The sequence below is a fragment of the Cricetulus griseus genome, chromosome 10 (genome assembly GCF_003668045.3).
Source record: "Cricetulus griseus strain 17A/GY chromosome 10, alternate assembly CriGri-PICRH-1.0, whole genome shotgun sequence".
In the NCBI taxonomy this organism is placed as follows: Eukaryota; Metazoa; Chordata; class Mammalia; order Rodentia; family Cricetidae; genus Cricetulus; species Cricetulus griseus.
In genome coordinates this window covers 6,494,596-6,522,042 of record NC_048603.1, presented here as the reverse complement: position 1 = coordinate 6,522,042, position 27,447 = coordinate 6,494,596, and the positions used below count along the sequence as shown (strand labels likewise).

The 27,447-nt window shown below is 36.7% G+C and overlaps 1 protein-coding gene across 3 annotated transcripts in view; it reads right to left on the bottom strand.

The window, feature by feature from the left end:
* Positions 1–27,447, bottom strand: part of LOC100774887 (CUB and sushi domain-containing protein 3) — a 1,055,385-nt gene that overhangs the window by 138,947 nt on the left and 888,991 nt on the right. For 2 of the 3 annotated variants that reach the window (XM_027431430.2, XM_027431431.2), the window contains 4 exons: positions 13,336–13,449; positions 12,755–12,850; positions 11,045–11,248; positions 325–449 (listed from right to left, as the gene is read on the bottom strand). In XM_027431430.2, the coding sequence (XP_027287231.1) occupies positions 325–449; positions 11,045–11,248; positions 12,755–12,850; positions 13,336–13,449 (539 nt within the window). The remainder of the gene's footprint in view (positions 1–324; positions 450–11,044; positions 11,249–12,754; positions 12,851–13,335; positions 13,450–27,447) is intronic. The other variant, XM_027431432.2, reaches the window with a different exon arrangement.

Here is a 27,447-nt window from a genome sequence, read left to right as displayed (position 1 = left end):
ATCAAGGCCAGAAGTGGTCAAACTGAACCTCTGGAATGCATACCACTTGAGCTGTCTTAGCTCATGATTCAGTGTGCAGCCTTTTGTTTATTTGGTTTTGCTTTTATTTTTGTCTGTCTCCTGGCAAAGTGGGTTGAGCTTTATTTTCTTTTCAGGCAAAAAAATTCAAGTGAGAAAAATATAAACGTAGTTCTATTAAACTTAGTCATGCCAATCTAAAACATTTGCTCAACTTTAATTCGTAATATGCATTCTGTCATTTCTGAAAATCTTAATTCCAAATATAAAAGGAAAACAATAAGAAAGAGAAATGAATATTCTTACTTGAATACCAGCTCCCTCTGGTACTGTGATCTTCCAAACACAATTCAAATTGTTGTCATAAGGCTCAGGATAGCCAGGAGACAAAATAGTCCCTTTGCGCTTAGTTAAAACTCCCCCACAGGGTACTGAAAGTAAAACAGCATAAAAGCCAGTTAATTCAAGTGCAAAGGATTAAAATAAGACAAAGGTCAGAGCAAAAGTCTCAGACACAGAGCAGTCTTAAAAACAAAACCACATCCCATTATGTGTTAGGACACCATGTATACCACAAAAATACCTACAGAAATGAGATATACAACATTGATGGAAGAATACATAAAATCACACAATTATGATTATCCTTTTAGCTATTATCCTTTAAAATTCATTGACTGTATTTCTCACACACAAAACACAATAGATAAAAGTACATCAATGCCTACATACAGATACAGTTAGTTTTTGAATTACTATCAGAAGTTGTTTGGCACCTTCTTTATTATTCTTTGAGGAGTAATAGAATCTCTTGAAAACTAACACTGACTCTTGTAATAATTGCTATGAAAACATTCCCTTTGTCCACTCCATATCACAAGACTTCTAATCACTGCTGTATTGAAATTCTTTCAAATCTCCAACTGTCCAAACTGACAATAAATGTTTCTTCCGCATACCATAACTGAGGAAACAGAGTCATTAAGGAGTTAAAAATATCTCACAGGAACTGATGAACCTGGGGTTTGTATCCATGTTCCTAACTGGAGGAAGATACTTCATGTCATTATCAGTCTAACTACTACAAGAGAGAACAATATGTTCTATATTCTTCCTCTTAAGCCTACACGGAAGTCAGTTAGGTTCCAATTTCTTTTAGAATGTATTTGATTTATCCATTTATTCACTTCTTCATTTAGACATGTGTCAGTGTGAGTATACTCATGTGTGTAGGTGCCCTCAGATTCCAGAAGATGGTGGAGATCCCTTGGACCTGAAGTCACAGGTGTTTGTGAGTAAATGTGTCCTGACACAACAATGCTTTTTTTTTTTCAACCTTTTTTAATTTCAATTAGAAACAGGATTGATTTATATGACAATCCCAGTTCCCTTCTCCCACCCGTGCTCCCCTACCACGCCCCCCCCCAACTAAAACCCTACCTATCACATATCCTTTCTGCTCCCCCTGGATGGTGAGGCCTTCCATAGGGTGTCATCAGAGTCTATTGTAACCTTTGGGATAGGGCCTAGGCCCACCCCCACGTATCTTGGCTCAGGGAGTATTCCTCTATATGGAATGGGCTCCCAAAGTTCACACCTATGCTAGGGATAAGTACTGAACTTCTATAGGAGGTCCCATAGATTTCTGAGGTTTCCTCACAGAAACCTATGTTCCTGGGGTCTGGATCAGTCCCATGCTGTTATCCCAGCTATCAGTTTGGGGAGCAAGAGTTCCCCGATATTCAGGTCAGCTGTTTCTGTGGGTTTCACCAGCCTGATCTGGACCTCTGTGCTCTTCACTCGTCCTTCTCTGCATCTGGATTCCAGTTCAGTTCAGTGATTAGCTGTGGGTGTGTCTGCTTCTACTTCCACCAGCTGCTGGATGAAGGCTCTAGGATGGCATATAAGTCAGTCATCAATCTCATTATCAGGGGAGGGCATTTAAGGTAGTCTCTCCTCTGCTGTTGCTTAGATTGTTAGCTGTTGTCATCTTTGTATATCTCCAGACATTTCCCTACTGCCTGATTTCTCTGTAAACCAAAAATGTCTCCCTCTATTATGGTATCTCCATTCTTGTTATCATCTATTCTTCCCCTGACTCAACCTTTCTGCTCCCTCATGTCCTCTGCATCCCTCCTCTTCTCCCCTTCTCATTCTCCTAGCTCCCTCCCCCCTCTTCCTGTGCTCCCAATTTGCTCAGCAGATCTTGACCCTTTCCCCTTCTCACATGATATGTACTCACTCATATGCGGATTTTAGACATAGAGGAAAGGATAACCAGCCTACAATCCACACTGCCAGAGAAGCTAATAAACAAGGAGGACCCTAAGATCGACAACTGCACTTATGTCTAGACTCCATCTGTAGTTTTCTTATACTACAATGACAGGGTTAAAGAAAAATTCAATTAAATTGGTCAGAAAGTATCTTGTACCGTTAACAATGTCGATAACTTTTATGCAGGGCTCAAAAATATCCTGGAAGGATTAGAAAAGGAATCATAAAATAAATATTTGCTCCAAAATCAAATTATAGATAGATAGAAGATTGTTAGAAAGATAGATAGATAGATGATAGATAAAAAGAAAAAGAACAAGGATAATGGCTCACAAAGTTCTTTCCTGTCCATGGATGAATTAAAACACATTTCTTCTCTTACATCTTTATACTATACAGCCAAATTCTCAATTTCTTTGCCTGACATATTACATTAATCATAACTATGACTTCACTGTATAATTTATATAGAATATATACTTCCAAGTTTCTGTCAAAATGATCTTTCAAAAGTTTTAAAATGACATGTTACTTCTGCATGGGAAAAAAAGAAAATGTATAAGTGCACTCTATTTCATTAGCCCATTTCTCTCTAATTAATCACTGTCTGTCAATGACTACATTTACTTCCATGTCTTTTGCAAACACCAAGTGTTTACCACAGAGCAGGCATTCCTCCTCCAATAGCTCTAATATGAATATTATCCATTGTGAATCTCAAAATTCACATGTCCAAACAATACCTTTTAAACCATTCTCTCCTTCATCTCACTGGACATTACCACCACTCCCCCTATTCTTATGTCATAAAATTAAGATTCCTCTTGATTTCTCTTTCTATCACATATTCTATTTCTATCCACATCCATTCTCTCAAATGATGTTAATTCTCCTTTAAAAAGTGTGTGTTGGCCTAGAGGCATGCCTCAGCCAGTAGGGGCTGAGGACTGAGGACTGGCCTCAAAGCCTGATGGCCCAAGTTCAGTCCCTGAACCCAAGCTGAAACAAGGCAGAAGAACCAGCCTGCATCTGCAGTCCCAGCATCCCGCCACCAGAACATGGGGCAGACACAGGAAAATGGGTCAGAAGCCCATGGGCCTGGAATGTGCAGAGCAGTGGCAGGAACAAAAGAGATCCTGCTTCAAGAAGGTGCAAGTCAAAAAGAGACTCCTAAAGTCATCCTCTCACCTCCACACAGGGGTGTGTGTGTGTGTGTGTGTGTGTGTGTGTGTGTGTGTGTGTGTGTGTGAACTTCTACTCCCACACATATGTATGGGTGCATACACAAACACACACACACATGATAAATAAGTAAATAAAAAGTATATCCTGATGTTGTAATTTAAGAAAAGTGGTACAAGAGAGAAAGACGCCATTTGATGGGTTCAAGCAGAGGGGATTTTTATTAGGGGAAAGGGATGGTAAAAAGGGGAAAGGGAGGGGAGACTGGGCACTGGGGACAGGAGTAGAGGGGAGAGTGGGAGAGGAGGTGGTAAGAAAAAGAGAGAGAGAAGGATGGGAGGTGGGCAGGGCCCTTTTAAAATGGAACACAGTGAATGTGCACAGGTGGTGCTCTTTGTGGCTGCAGCTGAGGGCAAATCCTGTCAGAACCCCAAGGGGAGGCCAGTACAGATGCCTAAATACTAACACCTGGCTCTTAGCAAATCTCATTTCCATGACTCTGACTTTGCTCTGTAAATGGCCTGTCCTTTCTCTTTCACTACTATGATAGAGCCCTATGCAGTCTTATGACTTCTACTCTGATCTTTAACTGCAATGATTTTTCAGTAACAAATTAAGATCATTCACATACCCACATTCTTTAATTTGCACTCGCCATGACCTTCAAAAACCCCTATCTTTGTCCCCTCTCTGTCAGAAGCCTCTCTGTGCATAGTGTTCCAGATACCTGTGGACCCTCCCAAGTTTGGATGTGCCTCTCTCAGGATAAAACAAGGATCTTAACACCAATAAAAGCAAAGTAAATAATTTGTCTACTGTCTAATGCTGATTTCAGAATTTAAAAAAATTACTTCACATAAGTATTGATAATTGCTATGTAAAGCTATATTTAATACATATTTCTTGACTGCATGTTAAGACAAACAAATGAGCAAATCAAGAAATGAGTGTTGAAGCCAGGTGTTGGTGGCGAATGCCTTTAATTCCAGCACTTGGGAGGCAGAGGCAAGTGGATCTTCTGTGAGTTCGAGGCCAGCCTGGTCTATAAGAGCGAGGTCCAACCTCTAAAGCCACAGAGAAACCCTGTAAAACCCTGTCTCGGACCACCCTACCCTCAAAAAAGATATGAGTGTTGAGCTCATTTTTAAAAATACACACACACGCCCACACACAAAATCTTCAGAATTTTCCCACTCTAAAAAAAAGAGATGAACTAAATAGATGGTGCCATTGACACAGAGACACAATCAAGTGAATTTGATTCGGGTCTGGAAGGCACTTGAAGAACACAGCAGATAATAGTGATGGGATAAGAAGCTAATTAAGGACTTCCCCCTGAGGGGTGTAGGTGGTAGCTTCAGGGCCTGTTCAAAAGAGACCTCCCAGTGACAGAAGTACCTTTACCTAAAGCCCAGCATTGTCAAAGCTATTAGTGGCTGCAGGGGGTTATTTGAAACTCCAGATCTCAGAGCAGGACAGCCTTAGGGCTTAAGACTGAAAAAGATTTTAGGCACTGAAGTATACCAGGGTCAAATTTGAGGAAGAAAGCTTTGTATTCCTGACTAACTTTTGTTATTCATTTTTTTTTTTTACCTTGTTGATAACTTCAAGTTTTTATCACAGTTGTAATTCATGGTAGTTTCCCTATGAGTTGTGTGGATTCCAGCTTCGGACAAGGGTCCACTCCTTGTGTGTTGGGCTGATTGCATTTTTCCAATCCTTTCATTTAAATTCATTTGGGTGTGATTTACCTGTGTCACTTTTTAGCACATCTTAGTCACTGATAACTCCAAATGTGCTTGAGTAAGCAGCAGAATGATCAAGAAGATGGTTATGTTGCTGAGGGCAGCGGATGCAGAGATCCACAGCTAAGCACTGTGTCAAGCTCCCAGACTCCAGTCAAACAGACAGATGAGCAAAGGGGTGATGACCATTTGGGGGATAGACATGGAGACAACTGACCTGAGCTAGTGAGAGCTTACTGACCCTGGACTACAGCTAGGTGGATGGGGGGGGGGGGGCTGCATAGGATCAAACTAGGCCCTCTGAATGTGAATAACAGGTGTGTGGCTTGGGCAGTCTGTGGGGCCACTGGCAGTGGGACAGGATTTATCCCTAATGCTTTAAAAGACTAAAAATTAACAGAAGAAGACTCTTAGAGGGTCATAAATAGTTAAATTCCAAATGTTTCAGTTCATGGGGAAACCCCTGACAGACTACCCCACTGACTGCTGTGTCAGAAGCTGATAAGCAGGACCCTTGTGAAACAAAGCGTCAGCAACTGCCATTTACTTAGGCAAGATTGATTAGCACATCCTGAGGTCAAGGGTCAGGAGGCCATCTGATTCCCAGCCCTCCCCTAAGACCAAGGGCCTCCTAGGAACCCATGACTCGGCTCCTCCCTAAGCTTGTGGTTTTTGCCTTTAAAAAATGCCTGTGCCTGGAGATGAGGGCTTCTCTCTAGCCTGTGTCCTGAGGAGCCATGTTTGTACAAACGTTCACCGTTCATTAAAGCCTCTTGCATGTTCCATCAACTGGACTGGACATTGCGATCTTGGGCGACTGTCCAGGTTGGAGATTCCTCTGAGGGTCTTTGAGCTTGAACTGGCTTTTTGGAGACCATTCTCTTTGGATGGATACCTTTCTCTGTTTAGATAAAGAGGGAGAGTCTTGGTCCTGTCTCAAAGTGATGTCCCCGACGTTGTTGAGAAAGCTCACCCTTGATGTGGAGTGGATGGGGGAGAGGGAAATTCAGAGTGGAGGAAACTGGGATTCATATGTAAGATGAGAGAAAGATTGTTTTAAAGTAAAATAAAAGAAGAAAGAATATGGCTATGTTGAGTAATGATGAAATTTGATTGCATGAACCCCGTGGGAAGTCATTACATGTCTACATGCATTCAAGAAATTATCACAGTTGTTTGCTGAAATTCTAGCATTGGACAAGTGCACACTGCTCAGCTATTATGTGTCAGCAAGGTCCTGTTGGTTGAGAATCAAACAGTGTAATAGCAGGGAAAATGAGATGGATTCTAGTCGATTAAGAAAAATTTTAACAAACACAAAAGCTATAAATGTGTCATACAGTGGATGTTCCCATGAGCCAAAGCATGGCGAACGGATGGAGGATGAGTGGCAGCCAGTGGTTTTATGAAGGACAGTGGCAAAGTTTCAGTGTGAGACCTGACTGAAACAATGCTGTCAGACAGGAAAGCATCAAAACGTAGTATATGTTAATGAGTGGAAACAGACAGATCAAAGGCTTTAAGATAGAAATAACTCCATTAATACTAAAGCTCAAACTAAGCACAAAAGTTAAAGAGAATACTTGGGTATGACTTTCATAATAAAATTGCTCATACATATATCAAGGTTTTTACTTAACAAATTAGATACAATCATTTGTATTCAATTACTCATTATTTTTATTTTTTTACTACTCATTATTAACTTTAGTTGTCTTTGCTTTCTTTACATGAGTTTCTCTATCTGAGTTATCGTGTTCTACAATCAGATTCCATTAATGACAGAACTGCATGATAAACACATATTACAAGAGTCCAAACTCCTCTTGTCCACAGCAGCAAAGTTCTTACCTGTGACAAGACCCTACCTGGCTGATGCTGAGGTAATGATTTTTTAAACCCTTTGCAATGCCTAACTTTCCCCTTCCACTTCCCCTTTCCCATATTACTATAAGACTCACACTCGTGAATTGAAATTGGGTACTTGTCTGTTCTACTCACAATGTCACATGGCTAAAACACATGTTCCTGCCTCACCACCATCCATTCTTTTGATTGGCCATTGAGACAAGTAGGTCTGGCTCTTTTCTAGGTGTAGTGACACTATCTTCTAGCCTGAATGCATAACAAGTTTGTGGGTTTCTTTTTTGTTGTTGTTGTTGTTTGTTTGTTTGTTTGTTTGTTTGTTTTTTGTTTTTGGCCTAGCTCATGCCATAGCTTGGAAGTTACATGACTGCCATTCCTCCTGGCAAAAATTTCAAACCCGTGAATCTCCTTGTGTGGAATAACAGGCAAATAGATTCACTGATACAGAGGGCATTTGTTCATTTGAGAGATTCTGTGTAAGGTTCTACTCTTGGCTGTTGTTTGCCAGGACAAAGGTACTCTTCAGAGAATCTTTGATTTCTATGTGGAGACAATTAGAGGGCCATTATCTTGCTGTGGATTGGCATCTTTTATTTCTTAGCAGAGGCAATTAGAGCACCATTATCTTGCTGTGGAATAGCATATACATTACAACTGGCTGAGACCTTATCTGAGTGGCTAAAGATCTCTGTGACACAGAGAGCAGATCTTGGCAATGAAAGGATAGCAGGCATCAGAGAGACTCCACCCCCACCTTGAAATCTGCCACCTCTTGCACCTTAACGTCTGGAAGGTTGAGACAGAGAATAGCCCTTGATGATATCTGAAATAAATTCTGGTTAGTTCTTTCATTGTCTTGGTCATTGGTCCTCGTTTTCATCATTCTGTCTGACTAATCTCCCCATTATCTTGCCAACTACCTCCTTCTAGCTGATGTTAAAACAGTCATCTTATCAAGCACCTTTGGCCTATCCTTAAAGTAGTCTAGTGGTCTCATTTCCAATTTACAGGCAGATAGTTTCTAAATTTGAAGTTGAGTTTCACATTTTATTAATGATTTGTTTGCTGATGAATTTTCTAAAACAGAGTGTTTGTTGTGTGGTTCCCATGCTGGTCGCAAACTTGCAGGCTCAACATCATGTCTCTGTTTCCTGGGTACCTTGGGCTACTGGTGCATGACAGCACAGTTAGATAACATTCTGTTACTGAATGTTTTTGGAGTCACACACTTTGACAAAAGCACTCAATACAAACGAATTCAGTTATACCTCCAATGCCCAACACCCAATTCAATTTCATTATTCCCAAGGTCTACTTTTTACAAAATGAGTACACCCGGGGAAACATTCATGACTTCATAATAAGGAGAGCCTTCCCTCCATTGTTCAACAATATGTTGCTTATTTCTCTCTGAAACATCAACATCAGCTTTGCTGTGTCTAGAAAAACTTTCTTTTCATGACTACTGGATTATTCTCTAAGAACTAATTCTCCATGTGGTTGCTGGGACTCGAACTCAGGACCTCTGGAAGAGCGGTCAGTGCTCTTAATTTCTGAGCCATCTCTCCAGCCCCAGAACTAATTCTCCTATAGTGTTTTCCAGAAATGCAGCTCCATTAAGCATGCATCTCAGCCACTCCAGCTTTGAACCATAAGCCACTCCTCCTATAGAATTTTCAAAAGCAGCGTGCAATTGCTCTAGCTGACTCTTTGACGTAGTTCATTTGCGCTGCTAAAACAAAACACCATAGACTGCATATGTAATAAACAACAGGCATGTATTTCTCAGAGTTTGAGAAATTGGGAATACCAATAATCCATATACTGGTCTATTCAATGACTATGGAGAACCTATTTGCTGGTTCATATAGACCATTTTCTTACTCTGTTTTCACTTCATGGAAGGGAGTGATATCTTTTTGAGGTCTCTTTATAAGAAAAGAGCTCAGCAGTTAAGAGCACTGGCTGCTCTTCCAGAGGTCCTGAGTTTAATTCCCAGCCACCACATGGTGGCTCACAACCATCTATAGTGGGATCTGATGCCTTCTTTAGGCATAAACGTGTACATGCAGATAGAGCACTCATACATTAAATAAATAAAAAATCCTTTAAAAATATTAATGTAATTCACAAAGGTTAGTAACTGAGTGAAAAATATTGCTTTAAAGAAAACTATAATTGCTTTAATTTCACTTCATTTGCATTTTTATGTTTTTAATCCAAAACAACATTCCGCTCTTACAGAATTATTAATGTTTACATGAAGCAACTGATGAAAATAAATTTCACTGTAATTCTAAATGATTTCATAATGATTACGGTTAACATAATGCTAAAAGACATAAATTGTAGTCTTATTGGAGGAGACTATTCAAGAGCTCTGTCATACATCATGATGATTATAGATAGTTAACGACTCTCGGTTTTTTCATCAGAAAGATATAAAAGTAGCTACCCAATAGATTGTTTGAAGATTTAAGTATGTTTTCAGATACTTAAAACCAGGACTGTCTAATGTTAGCAACAAGGTGTCTCCAAAGCATCCTTCAGCAAGTCAACACTAGTAGCTACATTATCAACAATAGCCCAATGAGACAAGCTGACGCTTTAAACTGTCTTTGCTATGGCAGACCACACTCTTTCTCTCTTGCTCTTTCAATCTATCTGTCTGTCTGTCTCTATTTCTCTCATCACCACTCTGAGATGGCCTGTCATGTGCTCCCCCTCCCCAATACATCTCTTGCAAAATATCTCTTTGTGTGGTGTGATCTCTGCTTCATTTCTTGGCTTCAATCTACCATGGTACTTCTCCCACTAAATCCTAACCTTTTAGTTGTTTTGACAGCTCTTAAAAAATTCCTTAGACTGATAAAAATCTTTAAATATCAGACATTGCTTCAAAAATTATCCAACAAATAAAGCAGACCCAATTTAACTGCACACTGGAGATTTCAATCACTATATCATCCTAGGAACCCAAGCAAGGATGGTTCAGCATTTCCAAAAGAAAATCTGATGCATCTTAGTATTAGGAAAAAGGACAAAAAATTATATATACAATCATTTCAAAGAATGCAGAAAAGGCATTTGACAAATTTCATGATGAAAATGTGGAGCAAATTAGGCTTACAAGGAACACACCATAATATAAAAAGTAATGTATAATTAATTAACACCTAATACCATACTGAAAAAGAAATAATATAAACAATTATAAGATCTGGAAAAAGAAAACCTGACTTTTTCCATGTTTATTCTGGTTATAGGTACAAGTCATAGGCACAAAAACAACATGAGAACAAAAAGAAATTACAAAACAAAGAAAAAACAAAACAAGGAAACAAAAAGACAATTTAACTGAAAAAGAAGAAATCAAACTGTGATAGCCGATGCTATGAACTTATATTTTAAAAAATACCAACTGACTACTAAAACCAATAAATGAATTTATCAAAGTTTCAAGACACAAAATAAATATACAAAAATAATTGGCATTCAATTACCAATTACCAATAAATTGATAACCATCTAGAATTAAGAAAAGAATACCATGTCACTAGCCAGGGATAAATTTGGCCTAAATATTATAAGATCTTTAAAATGAAAACTCAGAGTACTTCTGATATAAATTGAAAAACACACACATACAGAGAAAGGGTGGGGGACGGAAGTATTAGAACAATGATCGATAGAATTGATAGAAGAAATATTTATGGATGATAGGATGGGCTGAGCTAGTTTAGGTAAGACCCCTAAAGTGCAAGAAACAATGGCAATCACAGAGAGCATTATGTCAAAGGGAAAAGCTTTTCAGAGAAGGAAATAATGAGAACATAGAGGCAATTTAGAGAACTCGGAAGAGACATCTTTGGAGTGCACATTGGAGAAGGACTTAGCTGATTAAAAATGGGCTAAAATTTTGCACAGCCATAGACCTGACAGACATATACACTCACCAATGCAAGTCGGCAAGGAATCATTCCACTGGGCCAAGGAATTGGGCACTGTCTCACACCTAATGGCTCTGGAGCCATGGAGGATGTATCCTGGGTTACATTCAAAAAGGACCAGTGAACCAACCGCAAAGTCATTGCCAATCCTTCTTCCAAACCTTGGCTCAGGCACAGAACTGCACTGTGTAGAGCTTGTTCTAGGAACAGCTGCACAGAAATAAGTTGGTTTAATTTCATATGTAGGAGACACATAAAGATTACAAAATGTAACTACCTATAAAGGCTCAGAAATCTTGATTTTTTGTAACTATAATTATTCACTTTAACACTTATCTAAATGTTTTACGTTAAATAAAAACACAATTTATAGAGAATATTGACATTCCAGATACTTTCTTTTAAAATTTTACCTCTGATCCTGTAAACATCAATTACGCCACTCGCTTCTGATTTACCAAATTCTTATCAATGCAACAAAGCAATTTCATTTAGATACTGCAATTTACAGGATCAAAACTGGATGTATAATTTTTAAATTTGGGGTCCCAAAGACAAAAAGTAATTTAGGATACATGAAATATTTTCCAGTTGTTTCATGTACTGGCTTGAATCAGTATTAATTAGGTATTGCAAACATGTTCACAAACTTAATTTTCAAAGTATGTTTGTTACCAATGAAGACAGTAATTACAGTCAGGTTAAGCAGAATATAAGTCAGACAGATTAACAACAATATTTCTTTTTAATTCATCAATCATACATAATAAAATTTGAGATGGAGTTCATAATTTGTATGCCCATCAATTGTGCCTTTTTTGATTTAATAAAGAGAATGATAACAGGATGTTTTTTCTTTTTAAAACACATACAAATGTGATTAAAGAGATTGACAACAGTCTGAAAGAATGACATGGTGAATTCCAATAGATTAAGCCTTCTAGTATGACTTGAAGAAATGCAACTAAATTTTCTCAGTGCCTTTGAAAATCCACAGTACCACAATTGTGTACAGGGGAAAATACCATGATAACAGAGTGTATGTTTTAGCAAACTTTAAAAAAAAAGTGAGATGACAGAGTTTAATAAGAATACAAAATCACAAATGTTTATACATTTCTTAATAAGAAGGTCCAAAGTAATTTTGAGGAGAACTATTACATGATCATATACAATTGATTTCTATATTTCAAATAATTCTTTATTTAGTTTAATGATAGTATAAAAGTTTGTCCATAAAAGGCAAGGGAAAAAATTAACAATTAATGTGCAAAATCCTTAGTATCTATGCAGAAAGTTAAATTTTACTGGGAGGACAAGAAAGTATATTTTTCACATGGAGCAACATTTACCTTAACTAAATTACAACAAAAGTACATGTGTTTAATTTAGAGTGTAAGACTATGAGAAAAAAAGGGGAAGAGTCAAGTACAATAAGGATAACAAAGATGTTTTTTTAAAAAAAAATGTTGGGAAGGAAGGAAAAATCAGGCATTTGAATAGCAAAAGGTGATGGAACAATGCATTCTTTTAAAAATTTGGTCAAAGTAACAGTGTTCCAGGAAAGTGTTCATGGGGTAGGGGTGGGTGTACAACTAATTAAAGCAACTTTCCCCTTTCCTGTATGGTTATGAGGATAGCATTGGACAACAACTGAGCACAGCATGGAAATTGTTATCATTCCTTAGTGTGGTTCTAGACTACAGTGTCACTTACCTTGATAAACAAAGTGAAATCCCTTAGCTGTGATGGGTCCAACTGAGGTGAACCGAACTGTGATGTGATTACCTGAACTCAGTGGAAGGGACTCTCCTACTCAACAAAACAAATACTCAGATATCACAAATAATCTCCATTCAGTAAGCCTAACAAGCTATATCATTGTACACTGGCATTTGAAAATGTCAAACTAGGTTGTATCAAATTACTTTAAAATATCCTACTGCAAGCAACATCATTTCCCTGGGTTTTCAGCTTCAATTGCAATCTTTTTACCAGACATCTTCAATTACATTTTAATACATATGTATGGCTCATTATTCTTAAATATTTTATATCACATGAAACACCACAGACTGTGATTCAGTACTGTATTTATTTTATTACAGTCCTAGAGAGTAAGTTTTCCTCAAGCTTATGAATTACTACTAAATTTGTGGCTTTATTCTTAATGAAAAAATATCTTCAGTTTACAGTATTACTAACATAGATGACATAGATCTCAACGCTCTCCACAATACTAATCAAAGTCAGTCATTAACCAATAGCTGACAAATGGCAGTGCTAGGAAAGGATACCTGAGTGGGATCCCGAGAGGGAAGATAACAGAGCAGACTGTTGAGTTGGCCCATCAAACACCTCAACAACATCGTGGAGTGATGTCTGGAAAAATACAAACTGGCCAAACACCACTGATCAACAGGAACCAGGAGAAGCAAACCAATCACCAACCATCCAAAAACAAAAACAAAAACAAAAACAGAACGAAAAACAAACAAAAAAAATAGAAAGAGGAGGAGACAGAGAACAAAGTATTACATTATAATTATAATAGTAATTTGCATGTTTTGTTTTGTTTTTTTGTATTTCCTAACTTTAAATGAGGATTGGTGCCAATTGGTTCCTGACATATGTATTTCAGGCCACAAAGATAATGACCATGATTTAAGGAACTAAGATTTTCAGAAGACTATCTTTAAAAAAAAAATGGATATCAAATTTAATCAGAAATTGTAGGGTCATTGCAATTTAGTATTTATCATAACTACTATCAGATTTTTCCTTACAGTTTGATTTCACTCGGTGACTTCTCTAACTTTATTCCTTTAGGTGAGAGAGCTAAGATTTTAATATAGGGGACCTCAAAAAGGTTGTTCTCAAACCATTCTAAACAATAGGTTTGCTAGAAAAATATCAGCAAGAGCTTTTTTCTGATCTAGTGTTTAATTTATGCTCTGTGTAAAAATGACTTCTGAGCATTTATTATGAATCTTCCAATAAAATGAACATAATTTAAAATTCCCAAGCAACTAAAATGTTACAAATCATCACAAAACATTATGTTTTTCATGGAAAGAAGTTATAAAGTACTTCACAAAAGATCTTTATGAAGTTTATTGTTTTCACTCCTGTTTTGCTCGTCTGTGTTCATCTTATAATTTATATCCAGAATCTACCCCAACTACATTCACAAACTACGAGCTCTACAACAGATGCCAATTCGTATTTTATGTTACAAAAAGAAAAATGTAAGAAAGAATTGAGTAATAATAATTCTTAGAACTCGGTATTGACTGAAAATATTGTGGACTTAAAACATAATGCATCAATTGTAGTGATACATAAAAAACATAATTTTGTGTATCTAGGATCATATGACTTTTGCTCAGTTATAGTTGAATGAGTATAAATTAAACATACATTTTAGTGTTTCAAGTTCATATTCTACAACTCAAAGTTTTGGACATCCTTTGAGGATTGCTTTGTAAACAACCTGTAGCACTGTTGAACTTGGCTCAAGAAGAAAGGTGTATACAGAGTGCTGCCAACTTAGCAACATTCCTTTCTCGGCATGGAGGAAATAAGTTGGTGATCCCAGTCCAGTTCTTTGTAGATGAAGAAGATGAAGTAGAAGAGGAGGAAGAAAAGGAGCAGGAGGAGCAGGAGGAGCAGGAGGAGCAGGGGGAGCAGGGGGAGCAGGGGGAGCAGGGGGAGCAGGGGTGTGGTGGAAGAGAAGGAGGAAGAGCATATCCACCACACTGGCAGATACACTGTCACTACTTTGGAAAATATCTGATTATTGAAGTGCTTAATTTTATGAATAATCCCCTTGAAAATATTTTCTGGAAAAATGGAAGAATTTTATTTTCCTATTGAATCAGATATGCGTGGCATACTATTGAGAAGGTTTGTAAGTCATGTCACATTTTTGGAGTTCAGAATTCTGTAAAAGATACTGAATTTGATCTATTATATCCCAGGCTATTTCAAAACTAACCAGAAACAAGAGGTGTTTTTTTTCAATTTAATGTATTACTAATGGGTTTGTATGATTGTTTTCATATGGTTTTATCATGTTCTAGGATCACATGGGGGATCCTCATTGCCTGACAAAATGACCAAAACAAAAACATTCTGATCACAAGAATACTGCTGTATCAAATACATTGTACAGCAATACTCCTTGCAGATAATGTTTTTCCTGACAGTAAATTTGAAAGTCAGTTAGAAAATTTAAGGTTCAATACCCTTCAAAGCTTTCTCCTTGAGTATGTCAATTATTCCATTACTAACCAATCTCACTTTCTAAGACAACTACTATGTTCAAGGCATCCAAAATACACTTTTATGCTTACTATTCCAGAAAAAAAAATTCTTAACTTCCTTCTCAATGGATCAGTTTTGTATAGATATATTCTATAAATTAAGGACTCTGAGAGCATATGTATCAAAGATAGATGGTTACTAGCATTTTAGTTTTCATCTCGTTAGGTAAGGAGAGATACTGAGAATGCTTTTCCAAGGACTGATGGCAACGTGTACTTATAATCTTCTATAATTCAGGAATGAAACCATATAGTTGAGAAAAAAAGTAACTGGAGTGCATGATGGGGGAAATAAGCAACCTACTTCTTAATAAAACTCTTATCTGCATCAATGTAGATAGCTGTAAATGTAAATTAAAATGGTTGTGTATAAAGTTACTTGAGGAAGATATTAAATCATTATTTCAGCGTTAACATGACAAAAGATGTGCTCAGTGTAGCATTTGTAGTACAAAGAATGATAACACTTGCCCAAACCTGATTTTATATACATCGTCAGAATACCTATGTAGTAAACTAATATCATAGCTTAGAACCAAATCCCTTATTCTCAGCCAGCTGGTTTTATTACATTTATTATTGGACAATATCATCCATGTATATGGTTTGTTCTTGTTACTCTGACCTTCCTCACTGTTGGTCTCTTGTCCCTGTTCATGACTTTTTCCGTTATGTGACCAGTTGAATTTAACTGAGGCCATCCATGAGAGCATGCGTGTGGTAATCCACTGAAACAGGGTGGGGTCTCCAGTGACTATATAATAGAAGAGAAGCATCTCCCAGTGTCCATCAATAGCCAGTGCTTACCCAGACTCCATGCAGCCGAGTTTTATGTAGTACCACTGCTGGGAACTACTGTCAGTTATTGATGCTAATGACTGTGCCACGTACCCACAAGATGGCACTTGAAGGATTAAATGTCCGGCTGGAGAGATGGCTCAGTGGTTAAGAGCACTGACTGTTCTTCCAGAGGACCTGAGTTCATTTCCCAGCCACCACATGGTGGCTCACAACCATCTGAAATGAGATCTGGTGCCCTCTGCTGGCATGCAGGAAGAAGACTGTATACATAATAAATGAATAAATAATATCTTTTAAAAAAATTAAATGCCTATCCTAAGGGTTGCTGCTTCATACCCTGGATAAATATCTCCATTCACTTAGCATTCGAATGTGAAGACGACAAACGATTGGCCTTTGCTTCTAAAACCTTTGGAATAAGTGCAGGCAGGCCTTTATTGACTGAAACTAATTTAGAGAAAATCCAGTTGGTACATCAACACGGAACTCTACATATCGTTTTTTGGGTAAGCAAGTTTTCTTGTACACCTGGGTCACCAGTGCTTAGCTGAGGTATAATGATACCATCGTTGTCCTGTAAATAGCTGTGATTTTCATCTCCACTAAAGTTCACTCTACCTATATCCATGTAACTACCTCCTTAATTTAAATTGACTTCTCCTTCATCTATATTTCCATTAAATTAATTCTATTTTGAACCATCATTAACATTTGACTGTATTCTCCACTATTTGAGAGATCAATGAAAATTTTAATAGTTAATATTTTATGTTTCTGAGAAATATAGAAACTCCCTCCTTAAAAACATACCTTTCAAACCTGCTCAGTATACTGATGCCTCAGCCTGTTGCCTGGATCATTGTTTTCTTTCTAGAATGCCATTTTTTCCCTACACTTTGGGCTAAGTTTTAAATTCTTTGGTAGCTCTTGGTTTAAAAGGCGAAATAAAGTGGGTATTGCTTTCCACCCTCTAGAAATAGGAAGAACTTTATCTCACAGAGAAAAAGCAGGCTCCAACATCAAGGAACTTCTTAAAAGAAAGAGGATTTCATGGAGTTTTCTCCCAGTTAAGAAAATAACAGATGTTAATGGTAACAGTTCAACTCTTTTATTAAAAATGTGTTTTTCCTAATGTTACAAGTATCACAACAAACCAGAAAAGGGGATGACAGAAATCCTTGTAAGATGAAAATTAAATATATAAAATGTGCCCACAGATAACAAATTTTTAAAACTACTTTTTTAGAGCTCTTATATTCCACACATTGTATTGCAGAACAAACATGGATATACTCAGACTTAGTTAATTTCACTCTATGATATATAGGAAGTGAGTTAAATGTTAGAGTTGAAAGGGTCACCAAAACAGACAGGCTTTCTGCCCTTAGGACCCATTAACTATATCTGTTTGGCGAAATTGCAGCAGGCCTTTGTTCTGATTATGAAATGGTAATAGATTCACTGATCAAATTAATTACTAAGCAAGCAATCCCAGCAGATGTAGGTACACATCTTCCCCTGCAAATTCATGCCGTGTTAGTCCTTTAAGCCCAGTCTTCAAAGCAATTCCTCAAAAAACCTCTCACAGGGGTTATGGGATGGGTGACTTCCAGGGTGCTGTTTTGTTTGTTTAAAATCCCTTTAAATAGTTGTTCGAGTGCTTCACCTCTATACAAGGCTAGGGACCAGATGCTATTGGTAGAATGCTCACTGTAGCTTGATTATGCTCTAGTTAATGTGTTCAGCCACGAGCAGCAAATGTAGACTGTGAGAAAACATCCTCTATAACTCACAAACCAACTCGCCTTTGTCGCCAAAGCAACATTAAATTTGTCATGAAAATCATCCAAGATAAGGAAGAGTTGTTTTCTCTTCAACCCCAATCTGGCCAAATGCATTTTTCTTTCTCAGATTCATTGAACTTCAGAGACTTTGTTCATTCTGTTTCATTAAATCATTTAAAAATGCAAACGCATAGATGCTGACACAGTGTTTGGATTGACAGAAAGAAATTAGCATAGCTAGATGCAGAATTTCAAGACAGAGCAAGCATTATCCTGAAACATCACTGAGCTACCCGGAGTATGATGCAGAACACTGTAATGGGATGCTACTATCCAAAGGAATGGGTATTTGCTTGGAGCAAAGAAAGGAAAAAGAAAAATTTTAACCTCGTCTGTCCATTTAATTCTATTTTGCGCTATTGCTAAGATGTCCCATTATTTCAGGCAAACAACATATCCATGGGCAAACTTCAATTAATTGAATTCACTGAATCCTCTAATGAGAGGTGGATCTTACTTCTGTCTATCCTGGCATTGTCCATTCTCCACAAAAGTCAATCAAGTTGGCTTGGCCTGGCCTACCCTCAATACTGCTCACCATCTCAACCCTGCTGTCTCCTCAGCAGCATCTGCTGATCTTAATTTTCTCAGCAACAAGTCTAAATTGGTTAACCACGTTATTTAATAATTTCTTATATTTTCCATTTATGAGATTTTTCTTTCAATTCTCATTCTATTACTTTCCTGTTGGTTCCCATAGTTCCTTGTATATAATGTTGAGCTTAAATTCCCTGCCCAATTGCAAAATTCCCTTGTAAGGATTTTTACAGATATGTTGATAATCTTGAGTAATTTGCCTTTCTGTTCTCATGTATTTTGTGTGTATGTGTATATGTGTAAGAGAGAGAGAGAGAGAGAGAGAGAGAGAGAAGAGAGATGGCACATTGGTGGATGTCATACTTCAACTTGTAGGAGTTGGGGAATTCCCATTCCTTCATGTGGGTCACAGGGATAGGGATGGCACTGAGGTCATTGGGATTGGTAGCAGATGCCCTTAACTACTCTGCCATCTAAACAGACCCTGTTCTTTGTTTGTTTGTTTGTTTTGTTTTTCAAGACAGGGTTTATCTGTGTAGCTTTGGAGCCTGTCCTGGCACTCGCTCTGGAGACCAGACTGGCCTCGAACTCACAGAGATCCACCTGCCTCTGCCTCACGAGTACTGGGATTAAAGGTGTGGGCCACCAATGCACAGCCAGACCCTGCTCTTTAAGGGAATAAATAATTTTTTTCTCAACACTGTCTAAGCAGATATTTCCTGAATTCAGATCCCATTTTTGTGCCACCCAAATAACCAGCAATGTGGAGAGACACTCACTGATTCAGAAATTAATTAGGCTTCAACGAGGCTAATGAACTAAGTATGTACATGATTTCTTTTCTTCAGTGATCAGACCTCAGGTACTGAGTTAAACATGAAAATTGAATTTATGCAAATGGAGAAAGGTTTCACCACCACTTATTGTCGTCTTATTTTCAGAAGGAAGGGATTCTGAGATGCAAAGTGGCCTATTCCCATGAAAAGGGGAAAAAAATAAGAGAAAAGGAAGGGGAAAAGGGGAAACCCAGGATCTGGCTGAGGCAGCATTAAGGGAAGCAACCCAGCCACTTCCGTGGAAAATTCCTGGGAGAAAGAATAAACTGCCTGAGACAGTGGAAGTCTAGGTTTTGTTTAAAACTAGTTTTGATAATTTGCTGGGCAGGTGCAGAATAGCAGCCTTTCTGGGAACCGCTGGGTCTAGGAGGCAGATGAATGATGACATATTATTTACAGGGCACTAAAGTGACGTTTTTCTATGTGGAAAAAATAATCTGTGCAACTGGGCTTAGAGTTCAACTGAATGGTAGAACTCTTGCTGAGTGTGCCTGGGGTCCTGGCGACAACCTACCAGCACAGGGGGAGCAAGGGTGAAGGCATTGAAAGATCTCAGTACTTATAGATGAGTACCTGTAGAGATAATAGGACCATAGGTTAGAAATGCCTTGGGCATCCATATAAAGTACTTGCAGAGAGTTCTGGAATCAACCTCCAGATTGATTCCATATGGATGAATCAAATGGGAGGAAGGAAATTCATCACATTTGTGTGTTTCACTTTCCTTGCATAACAGTGTTAGTAAAATGACCTACACCTTGCAGATCTGAAGGGTGCATCACAAAGACTGATACATGCAGAAAAATTGTACTGTGTCGAAAAAATAATGATGCATATTGCCTGTCGCTACTAATAACTCATCCTGGAAAATTCATTCTGAAATATCTGATCAATACTTTGATGTCCGATGTGCCTGCCTCATTTTGTTTTCTAAACAAGCGTGTTTAAGACAAATGGTAGGGATGATAGAATTAGGTCAGTTTTCTAGATGTTTCAACCCAGATTAATTTGTATTCCAAGTTCAAAATGCCAGTGTGATTCTCTGTCTATTTGATTTTTTATTTCATCTTCTGAAGTGGAAGAGGGAAATGGTAATTTTTCATGTTCCTATTTTGGTTAAAAAAAAAAAACAATAGGAGAGGGCATTGTAATTTTTGTTGTTGTTTTTGTTTTCTGGTTTGCTGTAAGTCATTGAAATTCTATTTTACAAAACAAATAGATTCACATAGAAAGCATTCGGATATATATGTCTTTGTTTAATTTTCAACACACCTGTTATTTTGTTTACAAAATCTACATAGCCATTAAATTCTGGGGTTTATATTGATGACTTTATTACTCCCTCAGCTGGTTTGTCACCCGCTGTTTAAACATTTCCAAGCCAACCTTGTTTTCTCCGCATGAACTTTACTTACTGACAAAGGATAATACACACAACGCCCCCACTTCCAGAATTGAAATTTAGCTACAGTTAGAACCTCACTTGATTAGGAGAGGGAGGGACTGTGGATGACATAAACTATTCAAACATTTCTTAGATTGAAATGAAATTTGCTTCATACCCTTACTCTGATGATTATTTCAGACTATTTATTCTACACAGATTTTGCCAGACTAGTTTGAGTAGGCCATGCATGGGACTTTTTTTTTTACACAAGTGACATTCATGGAAGTCCCTGCTCTCTGGCTCCAGAATGACTTAGCATGAAAATAGCTCAGTTGCATTTAAAGATTCTCTGGATAACTCTAGATTTTAAAAGCTTTCTCATTTAAACAACATTACAATGCATTTGAATAAAACTTCAACTTTAAAGCCAATTAATAGGTGTTAACTATCTCAATTTTTCTCAAGAGCATAGAAAAGGAAGACCTTTAAAAGTCAGTTACAAATGAAATCAGTGTGTTCTTTATGTTTAAAATGACATCTGAGAGTGGCAAAGTTTGAAGAGAAGTTTCATTCATGGATATAACAGAAAGTGAAATTCATTGATATTTTGGAAAGGTATATTCTTATGTATCAGATTCCAGAAATGCATTGCTCGTATTATACTAGAATAGATGGCAACTATTAATTCATGATGATAGACTTGATACCATTCATCACCGTCATGAAGGTGAGTCATGTTTATCAGATACTAATTATCTCAAGTCATTTACAAAATCCTGCCAAAGCTTGGCATCACTCTAGATATTAGGGCCAAATATTGTATATAGCAAAATTCTAAAAGGGCCAGGTCTGCTGCTCAAATGCACAGCCAATTCATGCTTATTATTTAACACAAAGAAGAATATTTTAATAGGATTTCTATTTGCAATAGTAAGGAAATGAAAGATTCTATTTACAACACGATTTAAAATTTAAATTTAGACTAGTAGCTCTTAACAATCCTATAACTGGATCTCCACTCTCAAGAATTTGGGTCTGTACAAAACTCATCACAATAATTGGGGTACTATGATCTGCCTGTCAGCAATTTCTTGTGAGACATATTAATGATTTTACAAACTAGGTTTAATGTTTAAATTCATAGTTAACTTTTATGTTTCTCTGGAGCTGGCTTTAATTGTGTATCATAACCATTTGCTGTCTAACAAAATTTGAGAGTACTCTACTTGACATATTTTAAATATACAACCATTGCCACTAAAATCCCCATCTAATGTACATCAACTTTAATTCTTCTAAGATCACATGTGAATTGAATTGCAAACTTTACCTCCAGTTTGTAGTTGTAACATTTCCCCCAACAGTGGAGAATTAACTCAGGATTTAAAACATTACAAAAAAATAAAATTCAACACATGTGGATTTTATTATATTCTTTAAAAATTAAAAGTTTGAAAAGTTCCACTTTGTATCAATATTTTCACTTTTAACTCCTTTATAATTCAGATGAATTTTTTCTGTAATCATCTTTAATGTTTTCCCTATGTTTTGCCAAAACATGCCTGCCAAATTCTTTTTGCAGATGCAGATATATGTTAAAAAAATATTGTTATAATGATGATAAATTGCTAGGAAATTTTTATTTTGCCATTTTTAACAAGTCAAACAAAAAAGTACCAAATTAAACACCCATGAATTCCTCACCCTCCTGTAACATTAGATATTTACATCTTATTTTATTTGTTGCTTCTTATTCTTCCTGTACTAAAAATTAGTGTAACTTAAAGCAAGATCAACACCATATCTTTCTCCATAAGTTAGTTCTTCAGTATTTATTTCTAAACAGCAAGTAATTCGATTAGACAAATGTTACCATCACTTAACCTTTCATAGGACTTGACTTTAAGGTCAGCTAGGAGTGATGGACTCTATCTATGTCTTACCTCTGTGGGTAAGAGGGCTAGGATATAAATATAGTTCCTAGTCCCAGTAAGTCCATCTCAATAACAGAAGCTCTGTTTCCTTGTTGTGTACAAGGGCTTTGACAGAGTTCGTTAAAGCTAGATTCCAACTCCTGCATTGTCTCTGTTAGCTGCTTTCCCCATAACTCACACCTTCATCACAGGCCAAGGACCCTAAACCTCTCAATTCTCAGTTCTAGGGCCAGAGGGCTCTTTATTTGGCAGAACTCGGAGCTATTTAGGAAAACAGATGGGGGAGGCACCAGAGGACAATATTTTCAAAAGTTTCTCTGCTTAAAAAATAAAACCCATTACTAGGAACTCTTACAATTGGGCTCTAGCCTTACATGCTTATAGATGTTCAGAACCAAAAGAGTTTGAAGCATCTTTATTCTTATTACACATAGATATAAGTCTATCATGATTTGACATTTCCATTCTGAAACCAGAGTTCATGTGAAATGCCCAGTTAAAGTGAGAATTTGCTACTGAAAGACAGTGAGAAATTCTACATCTCTGTGGACTTCTACATAGTTAGAATGACCATTATAAAGTTGTAGTACTATCCACTATCACCTTCCTTTTTATGCACTGACTTGCCAATAAATAAATAAATAAATGAGAAAAGACAGAGTAGTAAAAGAAAATCATTTAGTTCTATATACTATTTCACACCCATGTGTCATTTGCCTTAACTTTCCTTATCATGTAATATTATCACTTCTTGATCTCATTTCAGAAAAAAAATACTTGTGAAAGTGGAATTCTATAGAGACAGGTCTACAAAATATGCAATGCTGAAGGAACATATTAAATTGTACTACTGGACAAACTGTCTTAATTTTTGTTTCAGTTTCAATGAAAACTTCTCTTTGATAACAATTTGGTTTTGCATGGCAAAATCAGACCATTGTAAAACATGTATTTGTATGCGTGTGCATGTGCCAGTGTGTGTGTGTGTGTGTGTGTGTGTGTGTGTGTGTGTGTGTGTGTGTGTGTGTGTGTGTGTTTAAGCCATAAGATACCCTGGAGCTGTAATTCCTGAGAACTGTAGGTTGCATAAAATGGATGCTGAGAATTGAAGCTGTATCTTCTGCAAGAGCATCAAGTATTCTTAACTGCTCAGCCACCTTTATAGCTCATGCAAAATCAATTTAAAACTGTTATGTGTATAAAGAACCATAAGTGTAATTTTATCTTGAGATGAGTCATTCTGAAATAACTAAAGTATATATATCCCAACACTGCTATTTTAGGAGCTGTGTCATCACAAATGTTATTGCCATGGCTGACTTTATAGCATCATTGCACATCATGATTGCTGTCAAAAGCAACTAATGATCATCCAGATATTCATTCAAATGTCCACTCCTATAGTAAGTTACTTGTCATTTCCTATGACAGGATTCTATACTAATTGCTTAAAAGTCTACATACTGTAAACTTCATTCACAATGGCCATACTTCAATTTTTCATATAGAGACATGCTTGAAAAGAAAAAGTTACATGGATAAAATAAACTTGAGATTTTCTTCCTTTAATTTGATACACATGTAGTATTGACTTGTTTTTCTCTTATTTGTTCAGTGATGAACCTTTGACTCTGCCTCATATCCCAAAACCTCATAATGGAAGTTCTGAATTTGTAAGTCTTTTTAAAGAAATTAACAGATAATTTATACGAAAATATGTCAAGCTTTCAATGAAGTAATACATTTAACTTTCAAACTTGGGTCTCACTATAACAATGGAAGAACTTTTATAAATATATCATCCTATTAATTAGCAATGAGGACATTGATTCAGATCTCTCCAGATTGATAACAAACCACGCAAACCTAACGAGAAGATGAGGGTGTTATAAAAATACTTACCAAGAAACTGTTGATATTATAAAGCATATGTTCACATAGAAAGAGTATAGAAATAGGTAAATAGGTAGATAGGTAGATAGATAGATAGATAGATAGATAGATAGATAGATAGATAGATAGATAGATTAACTTGCTAACTGGTTTTGGTCTTCTTTATTCAAGCTAGGGCCATCAATGAAAGGAGAATCTCAATTGAGAAAATGTCATTGTTTGGGGACGGCCGAGTCCATTATGGATGGCACCACACTAGGGTGGTAGTCCTGGTTTCTATAAGAAAGCAGGCTGAGCAATTCATGGGAGCAAGGCAGTAAGCAGCACCCCCACAAGGTCTCTGCATCAGCTCCTGCTTCCATGTTCCTGCCCTATCTGAGTTCCTACCCTGACTTCTTCAATAATGAATTATTATTGTGCCAGATAAACCCTTTTTTCCCCAAGTTGCTTTTCATCATCATGTTTCATCCCAGCAAACATAACCCTAAGACACTCACATTTCAATTTTCTTTGAAATCATCACAGTTGATGAAAACAGCAGGACACTTTAATTGTATGAAATACATTACAACCATCTAATTAACATCCTTGTTAACAAATCAGGTAACGGAAGCACAGAAAAGCTGAGTGATTTGCAACAGTGAATCTGTAGGAAGATGCGTTTTTAAGCCCCAATTAGAGTAGTAAGGACTCCAAATCCCCGTAGGATTTGGAGCTTCGAGACAAGAAAGCAGGTTAAAATCCCTAGACATGAATAATTTAATTATGGCACCTGCATAGAAAATACAGCTTAATCTTATTATCTCTGCAGCCTTCTACTCAATGGCATATCTAAATCAATCATTGAAGTAGAGAAGAGGAGAAAGCGAAGCACTTACACTCAAGTGTTGCATTTACAAATTTAAATGTACATGTGTATAGTCTGAGAATAAAATCTTTCTTAATTTAAATAATGATTTATTTCTAAGATCCCACTAATATATAATTCTGTCTTACTTTCATCAGGTTTGCGACATTTATTCTACTGCCAAATTGAAAGTCCTTGTCTTACCTTGTAATGGGACTTCTAAGTACCTTGTGTTGTCTAGACATGCCCAAAGTTGTGAAGTGTAGATTATTCTAAATACTGTACTACAAGCTAGCAAACCATACTTCGAAAGAAAATGCCTCATATTCCATTAAAAAGGCTTTTGAGTTATGTGAAGAAATTTTATTCATAGACTTTGCTTTGAAAAGATTCTGTGTGAAAAATTGTTTTCGAGTGTCTTCAGAGGGAAATGGGTGGAAAATTAATCTTTTTTTTATCAAAATGCAAAAGCAACTAAAAATAGCATCACTTACATTCCTAACAGCCTGTAGAGAAGAATAGTTAACGATTCAAAGCCAAAGTCAACAGCACAGGCAGAGAAAGAAGATTTTAAAATGTGATTGTAATAGTTGCTAAAGTCATGTCTTTGTTAATTCATTTCTGCTTACTGTACATACCAAAGGTGATTGAAGTAAGCCTTTTTATGTTTACTTTATTTTTATATGTAAGAATTCTTTGCCTCTGTTTATATACAGTATATGTGTGCCTTGTCAGAAAAGGAGTCAGATCCCCTGGAAGTGAGTTACAGATGGTTGTCGCCCACTGTGTGGGTGGTAGGAATCAAAGGCAGGTCACCAATAAGCTACAGAGCTATTTCTTCACTCCCAAAACTAAGACTTCAATAAATGCTTAAAAGTAACTTACAGCCTCTCATGGTCATAGGCACTTATTTGTTGTACAAATTATTGCTAGAGTTTGGAGATCAAATGGCCACAAACCAATATGATTCAGTTCAAAAAACAAATACAATGGAATTCAACATTCATTGTTGATAATATTTTTTCAAGGTAAGTCCCTTGTCCTGGAGCAAGGAAACAGAGACCACCAAGCCAGTATCAAGAAGACTTATTTGGATACTAAACATGCCCAAAGCCTGTTAACTTACATTGCCTATATTTGCACACTAAATAGTGATCACTGTTGCAGCAAACATGCTGGCCATTCAGTGTAGACATTTGGTTTTAAACTTCTCTTCTGTAAGTTGAAATTACTCTTAATAATAATCACAAAGTAAACAAATAATATTGACTGTAAAAATTAAAATGCACTTTACTTTGTAGATCTGAATATGTATAATAGAATAAAACCCAATAATACAACCTTAAATATGTAAAACCATATAATTACAGAAGCATAATGTGGAAAATTTCATTCCCCAAAATTTGGTCTATGATTAACATTAAGGTTTAGAAAGTGGAGAATGCAACAGATACATAGGATGACTAAAATTAAATAAATTCTATTTCATTCTGTTACAATTATTCTTCCTTTTTATTTTTACTACTGGAATAACAAGAACACACTGTAAAAAGGAAATAGGAAAATGAACTAAACAAGTTCAGATAACTGTAATTTTTAAAAGTCTTTCACAATAGCCTCAAATAAAATAAAATAAGTTTCTTGGAATAATTCAAACCAGACATGGAAAAAAAAACTTGTCTTATAAAAACTTCAATTTGTTGAAGAAATTGAAAAAGGTATCAGGAGATGCTCATGGATCAGAAGGATTAACATAGTAAAAATGGCCATCCTACCAAAAACAATCTACAGATCCAATGCAATATCCACAAAAATTCCAATGTACTTCTTCACAGATCTTAAAAAGACGATTCTCAACTCCATATGAAAACACAAAAAACCTATTATTTAGGCTAAACAATCCTAAATATTAAAAGACCTGTGGAAAGTCTTACCATTCTTGATTTCAAATGAAGCTACAAGCTCTAGTGAAAACAGCATGGTAGCATGGTGTTGCCAAGAAAAC